Source organism: Gorilla gorilla, chromosome 1 (assembly GCF_029281585.2).
Source record: "Gorilla gorilla gorilla isolate KB3781 chromosome 1, NHGRI_mGorGor1-v2.1_pri, whole genome shotgun sequence".
NCBI classification, from domain to species: domain Eukaryota; kingdom Metazoa; phylum Chordata; class Mammalia; order Primates; family Hominidae; genus Gorilla; species Gorilla gorilla.
Window position 1 is genome coordinate 191,795,893 of NC_073224.2, and position 20,632 is coordinate 191,816,524.

The following is a 20,632-nucleotide window of genomic DNA, read 5'->3' on the forward strand; positions in this document are numbered from 1 at the left end:
TACAAGGGATGTGAAGGGCCTCTTCAAGGAGAACTACAAACCACTGCTCAAGGAATTAAGAGAGGACAAAAACAAATGGAAAAACATTCCATGCTAATGGATACGAAGAATCAACATCGTGAAAATGGCCATACTGCTTAAAGTAATTTATAGATTCAATGCTATCCCCATCAAGCTACCATTGACTTTCTTCACAGAATTAGAAAAAACTACTTTAAATTTCATATGGAACCAAAAAAGAGCCTATATAGCGAAGGCAATCCTAAGCAAAAAGAACAAACCTGGAGGCATCATTCAACCTGACTTCAAACTACACTACAAGGCTACAGTAACCCAAACAGCATGGTACTGATAACCAAACAGATATATTGACCAATGGAACAGAACACAGGCCTCAGAAATAACTCCACACATCTACAACCATCTGATCTTTGGCAAACCTGACAAAAACATGCAATAGGGAAAGGATTCCCTATTTAATAAATGGTGTTGGGAAAACTGGCTAGCCATATACAGAACACTGAAACTGGACCCCTTCCTTATACCTTACACAAAAATTAACTCAAGATGGATTGAAAACTTAAATGTAAGACCTAAAACCATGAAAACCCCAGAAGAAAACCTAGGCAATACCATTCAGGACATAGGCACGGGCAAAGACTTCATGACTAAAACACCGAAAGCAATGGCAACAAATCCAAAACTGACAAATGGGATCTAATTAAACTAAAGAGCTTCTGCACACCAAAAGAAACTATCATCCAAGTGAACAGGCAACCTACAGAATGGGAGAACATTTTTGCAATGTGTGCATCTGACAAAGGGCTAATATCCAGAATCTACAAAGAACTTAAACAAATTTACAAGAACAAACAACCCCATCAAAAAGTGGGGAAAAGATATGAACAGACATTTCTCAAAAGAAGACATTTATGTGGCCAACACACATATGAAAAAAAGCTCATTATCACTGGTCACTAGAGAAATGCAAATCAAAACCACAATGAGATACCATCTTATGCCAGCTAGAATGGTGATCATTAAAAAATCAGAAAACAACAGATGCTGGTGAGGTTGTGGAGAAATAGGAATGCGTTTACTGGGTATATACCAAAAGGATTATAAATCATTCTACTACAAAGACACATGCACACGTGTGTTTATTGCAGCACTGTTCACATTAGCAAAGACTTTGAACCAAGTCAAATGCTCATCAATGATAGACTGGTTAAAGAAAATGTGGCTCATAAACACCATGGAATACTATGCAGCCATAAAAAAAGATGTGTTCATGTCCTTTGCAGGGACATGGATGAAGCTGGAAACCACCATTCTCAGCAAACTAACACAGGAACAGAAACCAAACACTGCATGTTCTCATTCATAAGCGAGAGTTGAACAATGAGGGCACGTGGGCACAGGGAGGGGAACATCACACACCAGGGCCTGTCGGGTGGTAGGGGGATAGAGGAGGGATACCATTAGGAGAAATACCTAATGTAGATGATGGGTTGATGGGTGCAGCAAACCACCATGGCACGTGTATACCTATGTAACAAACCTGCACATGCTACACATGTATCCTAGAACTTAAAGTATAATAATAATAATAATAAGTTGTTTTAACTAGGGTGAGAAAAAAGAATGAAGAGGGGCAATTGTTATACTGGTAGTAGTACTTTTTCTTTATTTTAACAGAAATGAAAACCATACAGCAACAATGGAAATCATTTTTTATATTTCTTTCTTTCTTTTTTTTTTTGTTTTCAGATGGAGTCTCGCTCTGTCTCCCAGGCTGGAGTGCAGTGGCGTGATCTCAGCTCACTGCAACCTCCGCCTCCTGGGTTCAAGTGATTCTCCTGTCTCAGCCTCCCAAGTAGCTGGGATTACAGGTGCACACCACCATGCCCGGCTAATTTTTTTTTGTATTTTTAGTAGAGACAGAGTTTCACCATATTAGTCAGGCCAGTCTCGAACCCCTGACTTCAGGTGATCCACCCACCTCGGCCTCCCCATATTTCTTAAAGTAATTTGATGAATTTCCATTCAAGCAAAGTGCAAAGTAAAGGTGTTTTCAAGGAAAAGAGAAAACAAAAGAATGTACTCTCAATAAAGTGTGTGTGTGTGTGTGTGTCTATGGGTGTTTGTGATATAATAATTCAAATAAAAATTTTGTCTTGGTCCACTTCTCACCCTTTGGTTGCTGTCTCCCTTCACAGAACAATTCATAGTGAATAGCTTATAGAGGCCAATCTTGGCTCCACTGGGTGGAAAAGTTGAGCTCAGTTGCCAGCTGTCTCCACCACAAAGCGCAGAACACATGGAAATACGCTAGTTCCGGAGTCAGTACACACGACCTGTTTACCTGTATAAGGATGGTAAAGACCTGTATGGAGAAACTATCTCCAAGTATGTGGAGCGGACAGAGCTCCTGAAAGAAGCCATTGGAGAAGGTAAAGTGACCCTCAGGATCCTTAATGTCAGTGCTGATGATGACGGGCAGTACCACTGCTTCTTCAAAGACGGAAATGTCTATGAAGAGGCCATCACAGAAGTGAAGGTCACAGGTAAGGATGGATCCCTGTGAGTTTTCTATGCATCCAAGATTCTCAACCTGTATGAGGCTGAGTATTAGGAAAATTCTCACTATTTCTATTTTTATATTATATGGTCTGGTTAACAAGGTCAAATTTATGAGTTTAGAGTTTGATTTGGAAAGAGTGGAGGATCGAGAATGAGAATTATATCTGTTCAGACATCAAAACTATCAGTAAATACTGTCTGCTTTTTTACATCTACATATATTGCTAGATTGCTAAAAAATTAACAGAATCCTTTTAGAATTTGTTACAATCCTTCTAATTATTTCTGGCAACACTTTAGTAAAACTTGACTTTTAAAAGTACCTGAATCTTTACAATAGACTCTTTAATGATAATTTTATTCTCATTTCTCCCTGAATCAAATTACTGACTACTTAGTTACAGATTCACCTTTCTAAATGTATTTCAGAAAGCCTTCACCTACTATCTTCAAAATTCTACAATCTATATACTATATGGGTGCTATTTGCAAATACGTAGCATTTAAGCCAATCACCCTTGAAGTATTCTGAATGAAAGGTGAATACTCACCCTTGAAGTATTCTGAATGGCAGAGAAATGGAGCGGAGATGGAGGACTTGAAGCAAACTAAGGTCTTCACAAATGTGAGGACACATGTGGAGGGATCCAGGGCACTCACACTTAACATCTTTACTGGATATTATATGACACCCAACTCCATAGTCTACAGCTGAGCTATCCAATATGATATATATTAGCCACATGTGGCCATTTAAATTCATATGAAAATTAAATAAAATTAAGCATTCAGTTTTTCAGTCTCAATGGCCACATTTCAGGTGCTTAGTTGTCTCATGTGGCAAGCAGCTACTGCATTAGAGGGCACACATATAGAATATTTCCATAATTGCAGAAAATTTTATTAGACAGGGCTGCTTTAGGGTCACACTTTAAATCTCTGTTCATTCTTTCTCTGCCTACATATTAGGCAAGACTTATGTCCTAGGTAATATCCTAAAATTTTTCAAAGACTTCTTTATTTTCTCTAAAGTGATATGCACCATATTTTGAAAACAGTAATGTATTTCCTTTTTTTTGTAAAACATATTGCATGTAAAAATACCTATTGTATGCAAAATACAAATTTGTAATTTGTTATGGTGGCTCAGAAGTGGCTAATGGTGAAGATTAAAGAAAAAAACATTAAGCCATAAATTCTATGAGGACTGAGATCTTGATTTTTTTGTTTATCATAATCCAAGGACCTAGCCAAGTTACTTAAATTTAGTAAATAGCCCATATTTTGAGTGAATGAATAAATGTAAAAAACAGGCATTTCCTCACCTCACTTACTTTGGACTATGTTGTTAATATGATTATCATAACACTTCAGTACGGCTTATCCCTGTTCCTTTTTGAATGGCTTGTCATGACAATCAGCCTCATAGCTTAGTTAGCTATCAATATCTAAGGACACAGGGATTAAAGAGGGCAGGAAGGCTTTTCCCCCATCTCTTCTGTGTTTCCTTGTCTTCCTCTAAAAACAGTTTCTCCCTTTTTGTATTCCAACCAGCTACAAGTTTAGAAATACAAATTCTTATTCATCCTCCGAATAGCAAAGGTCTTTTAGTGGAGTGTAATTCAGAAGGTTGGTTCCCACAGCCTCAAATGGAATGGAGAGAGAGCAGAGGAGAGATCATTCCGCCTGCATCAAAATCCTATTCCCAGGATAGAAACAAATTGTTCAACATGAAGATGAGCCTTCTCCTTAGAGACAGCTCCCATGACAACATCACTTGCTACCTTCAAAACCCTGTAACTGGTCAAGAGGAAAGGACAAGCATTGTCTTACCAGGTGCGATCTGAGTGTTTGTTCTTCAAATGATGGCCATTGACATAAAATTTGTAAATTAAAGAGAAAAAATCATATACATACTTTCTTCACTTGGTTTCCAAGACATTACTTTCTCTTGGTTTTATTCATTGTCTTCTTGCTTGTTTTCTTTCTTATTCTTTTTGTTATAGTCTCTTTTTCACTCTGCCTTCTTGCTATTCAGATTCCCAGGACATAGTTTTTGTTTTGCTTTGTTTTTTAGCTTTTATTTTTAACTTTTATTTTAACTTTTATGTTAACTTTTATTTTAAGTTTATTTATTTTAAACACATGTGCAGGTTTGTTTGTTATATAGGTAAACTTATGCCATGGGGGTTTGTTGTACAGATTACTTTGTCACCCAAGTATTAAACCTGGTACCCATTAGTTATTTTTCCAGATTCTTTCCCTCTTCCCACCCTCCACCCTCCAAAAGGCCCCAGTGTGTGTTGTTCCCCTCTATGTGTCCATGTGTTCTCATAATTTAGCTCCCACTCATATGTGAGAACATGCAGTATTTGGTTTTCTGTTTCCCAGGATGTAGTTTTTTGAGCCTTTCCTCTGTTGTGAGTTCATTCTGTCTCAAGACTTCGGATATCATCAGTGTGGCTATGGCTCCTCCAGTAGTATCTCCTGCCCTGTCCTCTCTTCAAACTCAGTTTTCATCTTCAAACTCAACCTCTCAACATAGAAGTCTAATAAATATCCTGAACCAAACACATCATAAAGTAAACTCCTGATTACCTCCAAATTTGCTTAATTAATGTCTTTCCAATCACACTTTATATTTTCAGTTTCTCAAAACAAAATAATTGAATTCATCATTGACAACAATTTTTCTCTCATATTCTGCAACACATCTATCAAGAAATTGTGTTAGCTCTACCTTTAAAATATACTCAGCATCTCATCACTTGTCACCAACTTACTACTGCTATCCAAGTCTGAGACACTATCACCCATGGTCTCAACTTTGGCAATAGCATCCTAAATATCCTCTTATTTTTCTTCTTGTCCACTATGGTACATTCTCAACATATAAATAGGACCCCTCTGTTCAAGACCCTGCAATTTTTCCCCATTGTTTTTCAGAGTAAAATGCCCTTCAATATCCTGCATTATCTCTGCCCCCGTTACCTATCTGACCTCATATCCTAACACCCTCCTTTGTGCACTCTACTCTAGTCACACAGACTTCCTTGCTGTTCCTAAACCTGCAAGACATGCTCCTACCTTGGAGGCTTAGCTCTAGTTGGTCCCTCTTCCTAGAATGCTCTAACTTCCCCTATGTCCTTCCAGTCTCTTCTCAACTCAACCTCCCTAATAAAGAGTACCTTGACAAACCAGCTTGAAAAAAATGCCACCTGCCCCCAAATTACTTGATTCCCTCTCCTTACTTTCCTTAATTTTTCTTTCTTCCATGTTATTTTCACCATTTAGCCCACCATACAACCTATTTATTATGTTTATTTTCACTTATCTGTTTCCCTGTCTGAAACATGAAGATATAAATCTTTGTCAGTTTTATACACTAATACACTCCAACTGCTTCAAACATTGCATGGCACATAGCAGGAATGCAATAAATCATTGATACTTGAATGACAGAAATACACCCTAGTAAGTGTCTTATAAACTGTCAAGGAAATACGAATGTGTTAGTGTTTGTGTATTCCATGAAATTAATATTAGAGTCACATGCTGAAAGGGATATTATCACTTACAGGAATGACTCCCCTAACAATTTTAGCAATTTACTACATTCAAACATTTTTGCATTTATTTTCTCATTTGATTTTCCAGAAAAAAAAAGCTTCATATTATGGTTGTGTCAGAAACAGCAATACAAACAGTTACAGGGGATAAAGGAGGACTAAACTACATACCTTCCTTCCCCCAAGTTCATAGTAGGATATATATGAATAAAACAAACAAAGAAAAAGGCAGGGCTGGGGGAAGCCCTGCTGATTTATTTACAACTTTAGTGAAAAATGCTTTTTAAAAGTATATGCACTTTAAAAAATGATGATTTAACAGAATTATAATTAGCACAAACTTTGAGCATGAGTTACAGTCCTGGGAATAGAGACATCTCAGGGAGATCTTATCTGTATTCACTGAATGTCAAAAAACATGGAAAAGGCCAGGTATAATGGCTTATGCCTGTAATCACAGCACTTTGAAAGGCCTAGTGGCCAGGATGCCTTGAGCTCAGGAGTTTGAAACCAGCCTAGGCAACATAGCAAGACCTTGTCTCTATGAAAAATTAAAAAATAAAAAATTAGTTGGGCATGATGGCATGTGCCTGTGGTCTCAGATACTCAGGAAGCTGATGTGAGAGGATCATTTGAACCAGGGAGGTTGAGGATGCAGTGAGCAGTGATTACGACACTGCAATCCAGCCTTAAGATATAGCGAGATTCTGTCACAAACAAACAGAAAACATGGGAGAGCAGCCTTCATTCACCTTTGCTCCATCTTCAAACTAACTCACATTCAGCTCTTCCCTACTCCAGATCCTATCCCATTTTTCACGTGCACAATTATAATTAATTTCCCAAATTGGCCTTGGTTTACATTTGAAGGTGACAGGTATTAAGCAGAAACATGCTTTGGATGAATCATCATTCCTAGTTTGGTGGGTTCAAGTTTCCTAAGTGGTAAAATTTGTGACTCCCTATTTCAGATAAACTGTTTCCATGGAATTCTATCTGGATACTGATTCTGGTTGCAATCTTGGCTGTTCTGCTATTCTTCATTATGTTGCCAAGTGTTGAACTACAGCAAAAAGAGCAACGTAAGTTGGCTTGAAGGATGAGAGATGCTAATGGGAGTGGGGAAGCTAAAGCTGCATGACCCATAATTCTCAAGTCTGTCTGTCTCAGGAAGTTCTGAACTTTTCCATGTATGTTAAACATATGCTCTCCACGCATTCCTTAATCCTACATACTGTTCTCTTTTGCTGCTGGAGCTGTTGACAATGCTGTTATCTGAAATTGTGACCTTTTTGTATCTCAACCAAGTTGAAACCCATTGTCCTTATGGTGACAGATTTTCAAACAACCTGGGAAAGCTTTTTAACATTTAACACCTAACAAAATTTACACATATTTCTCACTTGAATTCTTAAAGGGACCACTGACCCTTCAGGGCATAAAATTAAGTTTTAATTGCACAGCATCAGGAAAATACACCACATAGGGAGAGTTACACTAGCTGCAACACCAGGTGGTTTACTTTTCCTTAAACAAAAAGTTTTCATTCATTCTCAACTATGGTGTTGGGGGCGGGGATCGGGGTAACTTGCACAATATGCAAGAAAATTTAAGACACCAAAAAATAGCTGTTCATGATTTGGGGTTGTGCTCAATTTAAGAAGCTTCAGACTCACAGATCTCTTCTGGCAGAGCTCTGTGTTTCAAGAGTAGTGTCCTGTGCTCTCCCCCTGCTTTTCACCAGGCTCCTGCGCCACCTCCCACCACGTGTAGCTCTGCTGTCAGCGAAGGATTCGGGTCTTGGTCTTCCTAAATATCTCTCCACTTCTTGGATTTTCCATTTACATTTGCAGCTGCTCCTCTGGCCTGAACTCTGTTGTCTGACCCTCAGAACTGCCGTTTTCCACCACTGTGGTTGTGGGGTTTGGGGAAGACACCACTCCACCAGAAAGCCACCAGTTCACAACATTCACCTCTGCTAGCTGCTGTTTTGCAAAACAAACTGTACTGTAGCTTCTATCGGCTTATTCACACTATCCAAGTTTTTAGAGATTTGTTTTTTTCTAATGTTCCTGCTTCAATACATCTTTTAATGCTTGTCCTTATTTAATACTGACCTGCTTGTCTGTATCTTACACTTAATTGAACATCCAAAGGTCACATGTGTAACAACTGACATTTCCCAGATAGCTCTTCAGAGATTAGCAGTCAGGAACATTTCAAACTTGACCTTTGCCAAGCTGAGTGTGCCCAGTTATTCAACTGTTTCTCATGGGCATAATTTGAGTTTCTGAAAATCTCTTCAACTTTATCTAAAAGGTATTGTTGAATCAGTTGGAATAAATAATTTTTAAGGATGCAGAGTTAGTTTTATAATAGTAATTATTACATCATCATTAGAGGCTAACATTTATTGTATTTTTACTACTGAAAAACTCCACACCAACAGATTTACAGAAATTAGTGCATTTAACCTCCATAATACACTTTGAGTTAAATATTATTACCACTCCAAGTTCTATATTATGAAAATAAACCCACCAACGTTAACTATTGCACCTAAAATCACACAGCTAGTAATGGTAGGAAACAAGATCGATTATAAGCCATATGGACACTGTATCCCATATTTTAACCACTAAGTTACACTGTGCCTATGCTACTCCAGTGGTGGAATGGCATCACTTGTGGTAGTAAGCCCCACACCATCGGCTATTTTATGGACAGACTAGATAGCCAAATGATGTTGCTATGATGCGTGCTAAAGAATATTTTTAATACTATGTTGTTGAAAACCCTTTCACTCATGAGAGTCGTATATCCAAAGCTTATATGATCTTTTAGGCAGTTCAGAGGTCTCCAGAACTATTGTACTCCCAGACTCTTTCAAGCCCAGGTGAAATGATAACAATCGGAGCATAACTCCATCTAGTGCTCTAATGAGGCCCATTTACTGATGGGCTAGATGGAGAGAAAGAAGGATGCGTTGTTTTTCTCCAGACTTGTTTAGCCTCAACCCAAACCTATCCCATCCTAGAAACAGCCGTTCTTCTTGTCTCTGTCACCCACAGCTCTCTGATCTTTAGACCTAAGCCTTAGCCCAAATCTAAATGAATTCAGTGGGATGGCATCAAAACATACCTCTTGATTTCTTGACACATTGTGCCCCAATCAAAAGTGCCTCCACACCAATAACTAACAATTACAATATCTCTTCTTCAGGTAACTGGTGTGACTAGAATTCTCCCTGCCTGATAGGCATTGGGATAGTCTTCTTTTCAATGTGTGTAATTGTTGGACTCATTATTGGTTTGCATCGCAGAAACAGAGGTATGTGGATTAAAAGGATGGGAACGTCCTGAAAATATCTCATTTCCTAAATGCCCATTCTCTGGTAAGACGTTTAGCCAAACAGCAGTAATGCTGGTTTGAACTACAGGAATAATACCTACTTGGACCTCATGTCCTAGAGTTTGGAATCCAACTTCCTAAAATTTGTGGGCTTAATGCTACAAACTGCTGATATTTCTGTTCCTAGGAAAAGAAAATATTTCTTTTAGTTGATAGCTTTATTTTTGCCAAACATTGGCCGTCACATCATCAAATAAATTATGTTAATTTTTACTGTACTTTTAGCCTAGAAGGGGTAATAATTCAGTATATCTTAAACTTTTTAGGTCATAGGTATTTTTTCAGATATCAGTGTAAATCACAGGACACTCCTCTCAAAATTATTCACATGTTCACACACATTTTGCTAAATTTCATGGTCTGCCTGGACACCTGAAACTGATTCTTTTCCTTTTTGGTAAAATGGGAATGGTAATTGTGAAAATGTTGGGATAGCTGAACCCGACATGTTTGACATGTGCGCTCAGCTTTATCTTTGAGGTCCCTATGGAAATGACATATGCAAGGCAATAATCAGCCAGATAAAATAATTCTTCTTCTTCTTCATAAGCTGGAGCTATAGCCAGAAATCACAATTAGAAGTTATAAAGTAGGCCTGGACTCTTCAGAGTGTTTTGTTCAATAGTTTTCTCCTGTGAAATGAAGACACAAGTGGCCTTAAACCAAATTAGGGTTAAAGTGCTTTTTATATTTTACTCCAAAAATGTCCATACCTGAGCCAGTGAATATTTACTGTGTTAGCAGACTAAATTGCACATTCACCTTTACCAGAAGAAAAGGAGCAAAGTGATTTGATATTATTAATATACATTACATGCTTATTATATGCTCTAAGAGTTGTATACAGATTAATATATTCAATCTTTAGTGAAAGAGATGTTACAGTTGACAAATTCTGGTACAAAAGGAAGCTAAATATCTTATCTAAGATGACATAGCTAAATAATGGCAGAGCCAGGATCCCAACTCAGGCACTTACATGCCTTTACCGTGTGTTTCAACAATCTTAGTATATGGTTTTAAGAGAAAATAGAAAAAAAAGTATAAATGCATCATGAAATTGAGACATAATGCATTCTAAATTCAAGTTCTTGTCAATATATGTTTTACAGATATTTTCTTCCACTCTGTGGGATACATTCTCCCACAAAGTATTCTCAAAAGCAGAAAATTTTATTTTTGTGGTAAAATCTATGTAACATAAAATGTACTGTTGTAGCCATTTTTAAGTGGACATTTTGGACACACAGACTACATTCACATTGTTGTGCACCCATCACCACCATTCACCTGATCTTTTCATCTTCCAAAACCGAAACTGTACACATCAAACAATAATTCCCTATTTGCCCCTCTCTCCAAGCCCTGGCAACCCACATTCTACTTTTGGTCTCTATGATTTTCAGTACTCTAAGTTACTCATATAAGTGGAATTATAGAAATATTTGCCTTTTTATAACAGACTTATTTCACTCAGCATAACGTCCTCAATGCTCATCCACACTATAGCACATTGCAGAATTCCATTCCTTTTTAGACTAATGTTCCATTTTACAAATATAGTACATTTTGCTTCTCCATTCATCCATCGATTGGGATTTGTGTTGCTTCCATATCTCAGCTATTATGTATAATGCTACTATAAATAAGAGTGTACAAATATCTCCTCAAGATTTTGCTTTTAATTCCTTTTGGGTATATACCCAGAGTGGAACTGATGGCTCATATGGTAATTCTATTCTGAATTTTTTGAGGAACCACCATATGGTTTTCCCCAGTGGCTGTACCCTTTTACATTCCTACTAAAAGTGCACAGGAGTTTTCATTTCTTTATATATATGCCAACGCTTGCAGCTATGTATGTATGTGTGTATGTATATATATAATATTGTATAGAGATAATATATTTATGAAATATATATATACACACATACACTATCCAAATACTTCCATTTGCATAGCATATGTGTGTATATATATATATAAACTATATATAAAATGTGTATTTATATAATACACATACATATATATTATGTATGTGTAATATATTAATTATATATATATTATCCCAATGCATGTGGTTTCTCATTATAGTTTTTATTTGCATTTGCCTAATGATTGGCATATTGGGCATCTTTTCATGTACCTATTGGCTGCTTACATATATTCTTTGGAGAAATGTCTATTCAATTCATTGCTCATTTTTGAAAAGGGTTGTGTGTCTTTTGTTGTTGACTTTTCAGATTTCTCAACATATTCTGGATATTAATTCCTTACCAGATGTAAGATTTTCAAATAATTTCTCCTATTGTGTGGTTGCATTTTTACTTGGTGAATGATGACTTTTTGAGGCACAGTTTAAAGAATTTTTCAAGCAGTCCAATGTCTGAATGTTTATTATTTCTTTCATTGTTGTGCTTTTGGTTTTATGTTAAAGAAATCATCACTAAATCCAAGTCAAGAAGATTTTACCCTATGTTTTCTTTTAAGAATTGTCTTACTGTATGCTTTTGATCTACTTTCTGTTAATTTTTGAATATGGTATTATATAAGAGTCCAACTTCATTCTTCATGTGGATATCCAGTTTTTCCAGAATCATTTATTGAAATGACTCTCCTTTTCCCAGTGAATGCTCTTAGCACCCATGTCAAAGATTCTTTAACCATTTTGTAAAGGTTTATTTCTGGGCTCTATTATATTCCAATGGTCTGTGTTTCTTTTTCTATGTCAGTATCACACTGTTTTGATTACTGTAGCTTTTTAGTAGGTCTAGAATAGAAAGTGTGAGTCTTCTGGCTTTGTTCTTCTTTCACTTTTTAAAAATTGAATCCAATATATTACATTTTATGGGGTACATGTGGTATTTTGTGTGTAATAATCAAGTCAGGGTTTGTGACAGGTCCATCACTTTGAGTATTTATCATTTGTATCAGTTGAGAACAATTTATCTCTTCTAGCTACTTTAAAACATATAATACATTGTTATTGACCCTACTCTGTGGTTGAGCAATAGAACTTATACCTTTTATTTACGAGCACCTGCATGCCCATTAAGCTACCTCTCTTAATTCCCCCTTGAATCCCCTCATCCCAGCCTCTAGTATCTATCATTCTTCTCTCTACGTTTATAAGCAAACATTTTTAGCTCCCACATATAAGTGAAAACATGCAATATTTGTCTTTCTGTGCCTGAGTTATTTCACTTAACATAATAACCTCCAGTTCCATACAACTTTCTGCAAATAACATGATTTTCTTCTTTTTAATTGCCAAATGCTATTCCATTGTGTATCTGTACCACATTTTCTTTATCCATTCACCCACTGATGGACACTTAGGTTGACTGTATATCTTTGCTATTGTGAATTGTGCTACAATAAATATACATGTATAGTTATTCCTTTGATATGCTGATTTCTATGCTTTTGTATAGATACCACATAGTGAGGTTGATGAATTTATTTTTAGTTTTTTGAAAAATCTCCATACTGTTTTCCACAATGGTCATACTAATTTACATTCCCACCAACAGTGTATGAGTTCTCTTTTCTCCACATCCTTATAAGCATCTGTTATTTATTTATTTATTTATTTATTTATTTTACTTTTTAATAGTAGTCATTTTAACTTGGGTAAGATGATCTCTCACTGTGGTTTTGATGTGCATGTCCTTGATGATTAGTGACATTGAGCACTACTGATGAAAGACAAATAAATGGAAAGAAATCTCATGCTCATGGACTAGAAGAATTAATCTTGTTAAAATGACCATACTGCCCAAAGCAATGTATGAATTTGGTGCAATTCCTATCAAAATACCATTAACATTTTTCACAAGAATGGAAGAAATAATTCTAAAATTTTCATGGAACCAAAAAAGAGCCAGCATAACTAAAGCAATTGTGAGCAAAACAAACAAAACTGGAGGTATCATACTGCCTGACTTCAAAATATATTACAAGGATATAATAACCAAAACAGCGTGGTACTGGGATAAAAATATACACATTGACCAATGGAACAGAACAGAAAACTCAGAAATAAGTCTACTTACATACAGCCAATTGATTTTTGACAAAAGCACCAAGAACATACACTGGCAAAAGGACACTCTCTTAAAAACCAAATATCAATATGCAGAGGAATGAAACTGGACTGTTATCTCTTAACATGTACACAAATCAACTGAAGATTAAATCAAAGATGTAAATGTAAGATCTTAAATATATTCTACAAGAAAACATAGGGGAAACACTTCACAACATTAGTCTAGGCAAATATTTTATGACTATGATCTCAAAAGCACAGACAATTAAAATAAAAATAGGCAAATGGGACTATATTAAACTAAAAATCTCCCATGCCACAAAACAAACAATCAACAGAAGAAAGAAACAACATGTTGAATGGGAGAAAATACTTGCAAACCATTAATCCAACAAGAGACTAATCTCCAGGATATACAATGAACTCAAGCAATTCTCCAATAATAATAACTATTATTACTATTATTTCACTAAAAAAGTGGAAAAAGTCATGGCTAGACAATTCTCTTTTCTTTCTCCCAGGTTAAATTTTATGTTAGGTTTGGGAGTACATGTGAAGGCTTGTTACATGGGTAAACACGTGTCATTAGGGTTTATTGTACATATATCATCACCTGGATATCAAGCCCAGTACCCAGCCATTATCTTTCCTGCTCTTCTTCCTCCTCTCACCCTCCACCCTCAAGTAGACCCCATTATCTGTTGTTTCCTTCTTTGTGTTCATAAGTTCTTATCACTTAGCTCCCATTTATAAATAAAAACATGTGGTATTTGATTTTCTGTTCCTCCATTAGTTTACTAAGTATAATAGCCTCAAGCTTGATCCATGTTCCTGCAAAGGACATGATCTCACTCATTTTTTTGGCTGCACAGTATTCCATGGTGTATATGTACCACATTTTCTTTATCCAATCTGTCATTGATGAGCATTTAGGTTAATTCCATGTCTTTCCTATTGTGAATATCATGGCAGTGAACATTCCTGTGTGTGTGTCTTTATGGTAGAATTATTTATCTTCTTCTGGGTATATACCCAGTAATGGGATTTCTGAGTCTAATGGTAGTTCTTTTTTTTTTTTTTTTTTTTTTTAGCTCTTTGAGGAATTACCATACTGCTTTCCACAATGCTTGAACTAATTTGCACTCCCACCACTCCCACCGACAGTGTGTAAATATTCCCTTTTCTCCACAACCTTGCCAGCATCTATTATTTTTTGACTTTTTTTTTATTATAGCCATTCTCTGACTGGTGTGAGATGGTATCTCATTGTGGTTTTGATTTGCATTTCTCTAAAACCTTGGTGATATTGAGCTTTTTTTCATATGCTTGTTAGCCACATGTATGCTTCTTTTGAGAAGTACATGTCCTTTCCCCACTTTTTAATTGAGTTGGTTGTTTTTCTCTTGTAAATTTGTTTAAGTTCCTTATAGACACTGCATAGTAGACCTTTGTTAGATGCATAGCTTGCAAATATTTTCTCTCATTCTGTAGGTTGTCTCTTCACTCTGTTGATAGTTTCTTTTGCTGAGCGGAAGCTCCTAAGTTTAATTAGATCCTACTTGTAAATTATTGCTTTTGTTGCAATTGCTTTTGGTGTCTTTGTCATGAAATCTGTGCCTTCTCCAGTGTCCAGGATGGTAGTGCCTAGGTTATCTTCTGGGGTTTTTATAATTTTGGATTTTACATTTAAGTCTTTAATCTATCTTGAGTTGAATTTTGTATATGGCATAAAGAAGGAGTCCAGCTTCAATCTTCTGCATATGGCTAGCCAGTTATTCTAGCACCATTTATTGAATAAGGATTCTTTTCCTCATTGCTTGCTTTTACCAGTTTTGTTGAAGATCAGGATGATCACAGATGTGTAACATTACTTCTGGGCTATTTTTTCTGTTCTATTGGTCTATATACCTGTTTTTATAGCAGTACTACGTTGTTTTGGTTACTGTAGCCTTATAGTATAGTTTGAAGTCAGGTAATATAATGCCTCCAGTTTTGTTCTCGTTGCTTAGGATTGCCTTGGCCAATTGGGCTCTTTTTTGAATCCATATGGATTTTAAAATATTTTTTTCTAGCTCTGTGAAGAATAATGATGGTGTTTTGATGAAAATTGCATTGAATCTGTATATTTCATTGGGCAGTATAGCCATTTTAATTATATTGATTCTTCCTATCGCACGGAATTTTTAAAATTTGTTTGTGTCTTCTCTGATTTCTCTGAGCAGTTTTTTTTTTTTTTTGTAATTCTCATTGTAGAGATCTTTCATCTCCCTGGTGAGTTGTATTCCATTCTTTTTGTGGCAATTGTGAATGGGATTACCTTTCTGATTTGGCTCTTGGTTTGGCTGTTGGTGTAGAGGAATACTAGTGACTGTTGTACATTGATTTGGTATCCTGTAACTTTGTCGAAGTTGTTCATCAGCTCAAAAAGCTTTTGGGCCAAGATTGTGGGCTTTTCTAGATATAGAATCATGTCATTTGCGAACAGGGAGAGTTTGGCTTCCTCTCTTTCTATATGGATGTGCTTTAGTTTTTTCTCTTGCCTGATTGCTCTGGCTAGGACTTCCAATACCATGTTGAATAGAAATGGTAAGAGAGAGCATCCTTACCTGTGCCAGTTTTCAAGGGGAATGTTCCTAGCTTTTGCTTATTCAGTATAATGTTGGCTTGGGTTTGTCACAGATGGCTCTTATTATTTTGAGGTATATTTCTTCAATACCTAGTTTATTGAGAGTTTTTTAAATGACGTGTTGAATTTTACTGAAAGCCTTTTCTACATCTATTGAGATAATCATGTGGTTTTTGTCTTTAGTTCTGTTTATGTGATAAATCACATTATTGATTTGTGTATGTTGAACCAATATTACATTCCAGGAGAAAAGCCTACTTGTTCATGGTGGATAAGCTTTTTGATGTGCTGGTGGATCCGATTTGCAGTATTTTCTTGAGGATTTTTGACTCAATGTTAATAAAAGACATTGGCCTGGTATGTTTTGTTGTTGTTGTGTCTCTGCCAGGTTTTAGTATCAAGATGATGCTGTCATTATAAAATGAGTTGGGGAGAGATCCCTCCTCCACAAGTTTTGCAGTTGTTTCTGTAGGAATGGTGCCAGGTCTTTTTTGTACAGCTGGCAGAATTTGCTTGTGAATCCATCAGGCCCTGAGCTTTTTTTTGGTTGATAGGCTATTTATTACTGATTCAATTTTAGAGTTCATTATCGATCTGTTCAGGGAATCAATTTCTTTCTGGCCCAGTCTTGAGTGGGTGTATGTGTCCAGAAATTTATTCATCTCTTCTAGGTTTTTTGTTTGTAGAGGTTCTCATAGTTTCTGATGGTTGTTTTTATTTATGTGGGGTCAGTAGTAACATTCCCTTTATCATTTTTAATTGTATTTGTTTGAATGTTTTCTATTCTCTTCTTTATTAGTCTCTATAGTTAGTGGCCTACTTTATTAATTTTGTTTAAAAAAAACCCTCCTGATTCATTGATGTTTGGAATGTTTTGTGGGTCTCTATTTCCTTCAGTTCAGCTCTGATTTTTGTTACTTCTCATCTTCTGCTAGCTTTGGGGTTGATTTGCTCTCGCTTCTCTAATTCTTTCAGTTGTAAAGTTAGGTTGTGAATTTAGATCTAACTTTTTGATGTGGGCATTTAGTGCTATGAATTTCCTTCTGAACACTGCCTTAGCTGTGTCCCAGAGATTCTGGTATGTTGTATCTCGGGTCTCATTCTCATTCAGGATCATGTTGTTTAATTTCTATGTAATCGCATGGTTTCGAGCAATTTTCAGTCCTGACTTCTCTTTCTATTGTGTTGTGGCCCGAGACTGTTTTTGGTATAATTTTTTTTTTTACATTTGTTGAGGACGGTTTTATGTCCAATTATGTGGTCAATTTTAGAGGATGTGACATGTGGTGATGAGAAAAATGTATATTCTGCTGTTTTGTGGGGGAGAGTTCCATAAAGGTCTATCAGATCCATTTAGTTCAATGTTGAGTTTAGTTCCTGAATATCCTTGTTAATTTTCTGCCTTGATGATCTAATACTTCAGTGAACTATTGAAGTCTACCACTATTATTGTGTGGGAGCCTATGTCATTTTGTAAGTCTCTTAGAACTTCCTTTATGAATCTTAATGCTCCTGTGTTGATTCATATATATTTATGATAGTTAGGTCTTCATGTTGAATTGAACCCTTTACCATTTTTTTAATGCCCTTCTTTGTCTTTTTGGTCTTATTGGTTTGAAATCCATTTTGTCTGAAATTAGGATTGCAATCCCTGCTTTTTTTCTGGTTTTCATTTGCTTGATAGATTTTCCTTCATCCCTTTATTTTTAGCTCATGAGTGTCATTATATGTGAGCTGGGTCTCTTGAAGACACCATAGCATTGGGTCTTGGTTCTTTATTCAGCTTGCTATTCTGTCGCTTTTAAGTGGGGACATTTAGCCTGTTTACATCAAGGTTAGTACTGATATATTGAATTTGATCCTATCATTGTGCTGTTAGCTGATTATTATGTTGGCTTGTTTCTGTGGCTGTTTTACAGTGACTCTGGTCTTTGTGTTAAAGCACGTTTTTGTATTAGCTGGTAGTAGTCTTTTCTTTCCGTATTTAGTTGTCCTTTCAACATCTCTTGTAAAGCAGGGCTGGTGATAATAAATTCTCTTAACATTTGTGTCTCTGAAAAGGATTTTATTTCTCTTTCACTTAGGAAGCTTAGCTGAACTGGACATGACATTCTTGAATGAAGATTTTTTTTTTAAGAATGTTGAATATAGGCCCCCAATCTCTTCTGACTTGTAAGGTTTCAGCTGAGAGTTCTGCATTAGCCTGATAAGATTCCCTTTGTAGGTGACCTGCTCTCTCTCTAGCTGCCTTTAACATTATTTCTTTGATTTCAACCCTGAAAAATCTGATGATTATGTGTCTTAGTTATGATCTTCCTGTGTAGAATCTTAAAGGAGTTCTCTGTATTTCCTGATTTTGACTATTGGCTTCTCTAGCAAGGATGGGGAAGTTTTCACAAATGATATTCTAAAATATGTTTTCCAAGTTGTTTGCTTTCTCCTTCTCTTTTTCAGGATGCCAGTGATTCTCAGATTTGGTCTCTAAATAATCCCATATTTCTTAGATATTTTGCTTATTTCTTTTTATTGCTTTTCTTTATTTTTGTGTGTCTTATTTCAGATAACCAGTCTGCAAGTTCTGAGATTCCTTCCTCACTTTGGTTTATTCTACTGTTAATACTTGTGATTGCATTGTCAAATTCTTATATTGTGTTATTAAGCTCTGTCAGACCTGTTAGCTTCTTTTTTATACTGGCTAGTTCATCCTTCAACTCCGGTATCACTTTATTTTGACACTTTTTTTTTTTAGATTGGGCTTTACCATCCTTCTGAATCTCAATTATCTTTATTCCTATCCATATTCTGAATTCTATTTCTGTCATCCCAGTCAGTTCAGCCTGGTGAAGAACTCTTTTTTTCTTTTTCTCTCTTTTTTTTTTTTTTTTTGAGATGGAATCTCACTCTTTCGCCCAGGCCGGACTGCAGTGGCGCTATCTCGGCTCACTGCAAGCTCCGCCTCCCGGGGTGAAGAACTCTTGTTGGAGACCTGGTGTTGGAGGGCATACAACGCTCTGGCCATTTGAGTTACTGGAGTTCTTGTGTTGGTTCTTTCTCACTCTGAGTGTGGGTGTTCCTTTGACTGCAATATAGATTGAGTACAGTCAAGACTTCTTTTCTGGATGTTTTCACTGGACCAGGTCTTTTTGTAGGGTCTTTATTTGAAGCTGACTTATTGCCTCTTGTTTCAGAGTTGGGGAATGTTAGCCAGGTATTTCTGATGTTGAAGCTTTGGGGTGTGATCCAGCAGGTGGCATGTAGGCTTATTGATCAGTTGGTAGACTCTTTCTCGGCTGTGTGTCTCCCCTACGTTTCCTCACAGTTGCATCCTGAATGTCACCTCAGATGGAAAGGGAGGGTGTTGCAACAGCAGAGGAGATGCAACAACAATGGTTTCCCTTTCGGCGCCTGCACCTTTTGATTAGAAGCAGCGATGAGTGATCGGGCAACAGATCACCAATATTTAGAGGAACGAGTTCTTTTTGCCTGCTGTGGCTGTTGCAATCTATGTGTGGGCTGCTCCAGGAGCATACACACAACTGTCTACCAAGAAGATAGGGATAGGGAATGGGTTGCTGCTGTGCTAAAAGCTGAAATTGGCTGTAATTAACTACAGTTTAGTATCCAAGACTTCCCCTGGTAGTTGCAAACTTTCAATACACTCCAGAGATTCCAAGTTTACATCACACAGATTCTGCTGATGTAATTTTCATTTACATGAGAAGGTTCCTTCTACTCTTTCATCTTTCCAGAATCTCCTCTATTGGCTTTTAATATGTTCTTTGCACTGCAGTCAGAATAAGCCTCTATGTGTCTATAGGATCTTGGCACTTTGTTCAAAATACTTCAGTGAACTTCTGTTGTTCACACAGTGAGCTCATTGCTCATTGCTTAAGCTGGTTTTCAAAGCCCTAAATGGTCTGATCCTGATTATTTCTTACTGCTACATTGGATAAATACTTCTGACTATAAATTCTTTTGAAAATACAAACCTTAGACAAATTAAACAGAGTTTAATTGAGTAAAGAACAATTAATCAGGCAACCTTCTAAACCATAATAAGTTCAGAGAGACTCCAGTGCTGCTGTTACTGGTGGAGGGTCTTGACTATGAGTCGTCCAGGTTCTTGACTTATTGAACAAGGAATTGGACAAAACACAGAAACAAAGCAATGAAAGAACAAAGACATGAATGCACAGATTTACTGAAGCAAAAGTACATGCCACAGAGTGGGAGCAGGCTTGAGCAAGAGGCTCAAGAGCCCCAGTTGCAATGTTCCTTGGGTTTTTATTAAGCTAGAAGAATTTGGTAACACCCCCTAGGTACTTTTTAGAGGCTTTCAGTTGATTACACCTTATGCAAATGAAGGATTCACCCACAGCCAACCAGAGGCTGAAA

The 20,632-nt window shown here is 36.6% G+C and overlaps 1 protein-coding gene across 1 annotated transcript in view; it reads left to right on the forward strand.

The window, feature by feature from the left end:
* LOC101145121 (selection and upkeep of intraepithelial T-cells protein 1-like) overlaps nucleotides 1–20,632 on the forward strand; it is a 74,498-nt gene that overhangs the window by 10,065 nt on the left and 43,801 nt on the right. Inside the window, 4 exon segments of the mRNA XM_063709000.1 lie at nucleotides 2,220–2,567; nucleotides 4,138–4,419; nucleotides 7,124–7,234; nucleotides 9,375–9,482. Of these exon segments, the coding sequence (XP_063565070.1) occupies nucleotides 2,220–2,567; nucleotides 4,138–4,419; nucleotides 7,124–7,234; nucleotides 9,375–9,482 (849 nt within the window).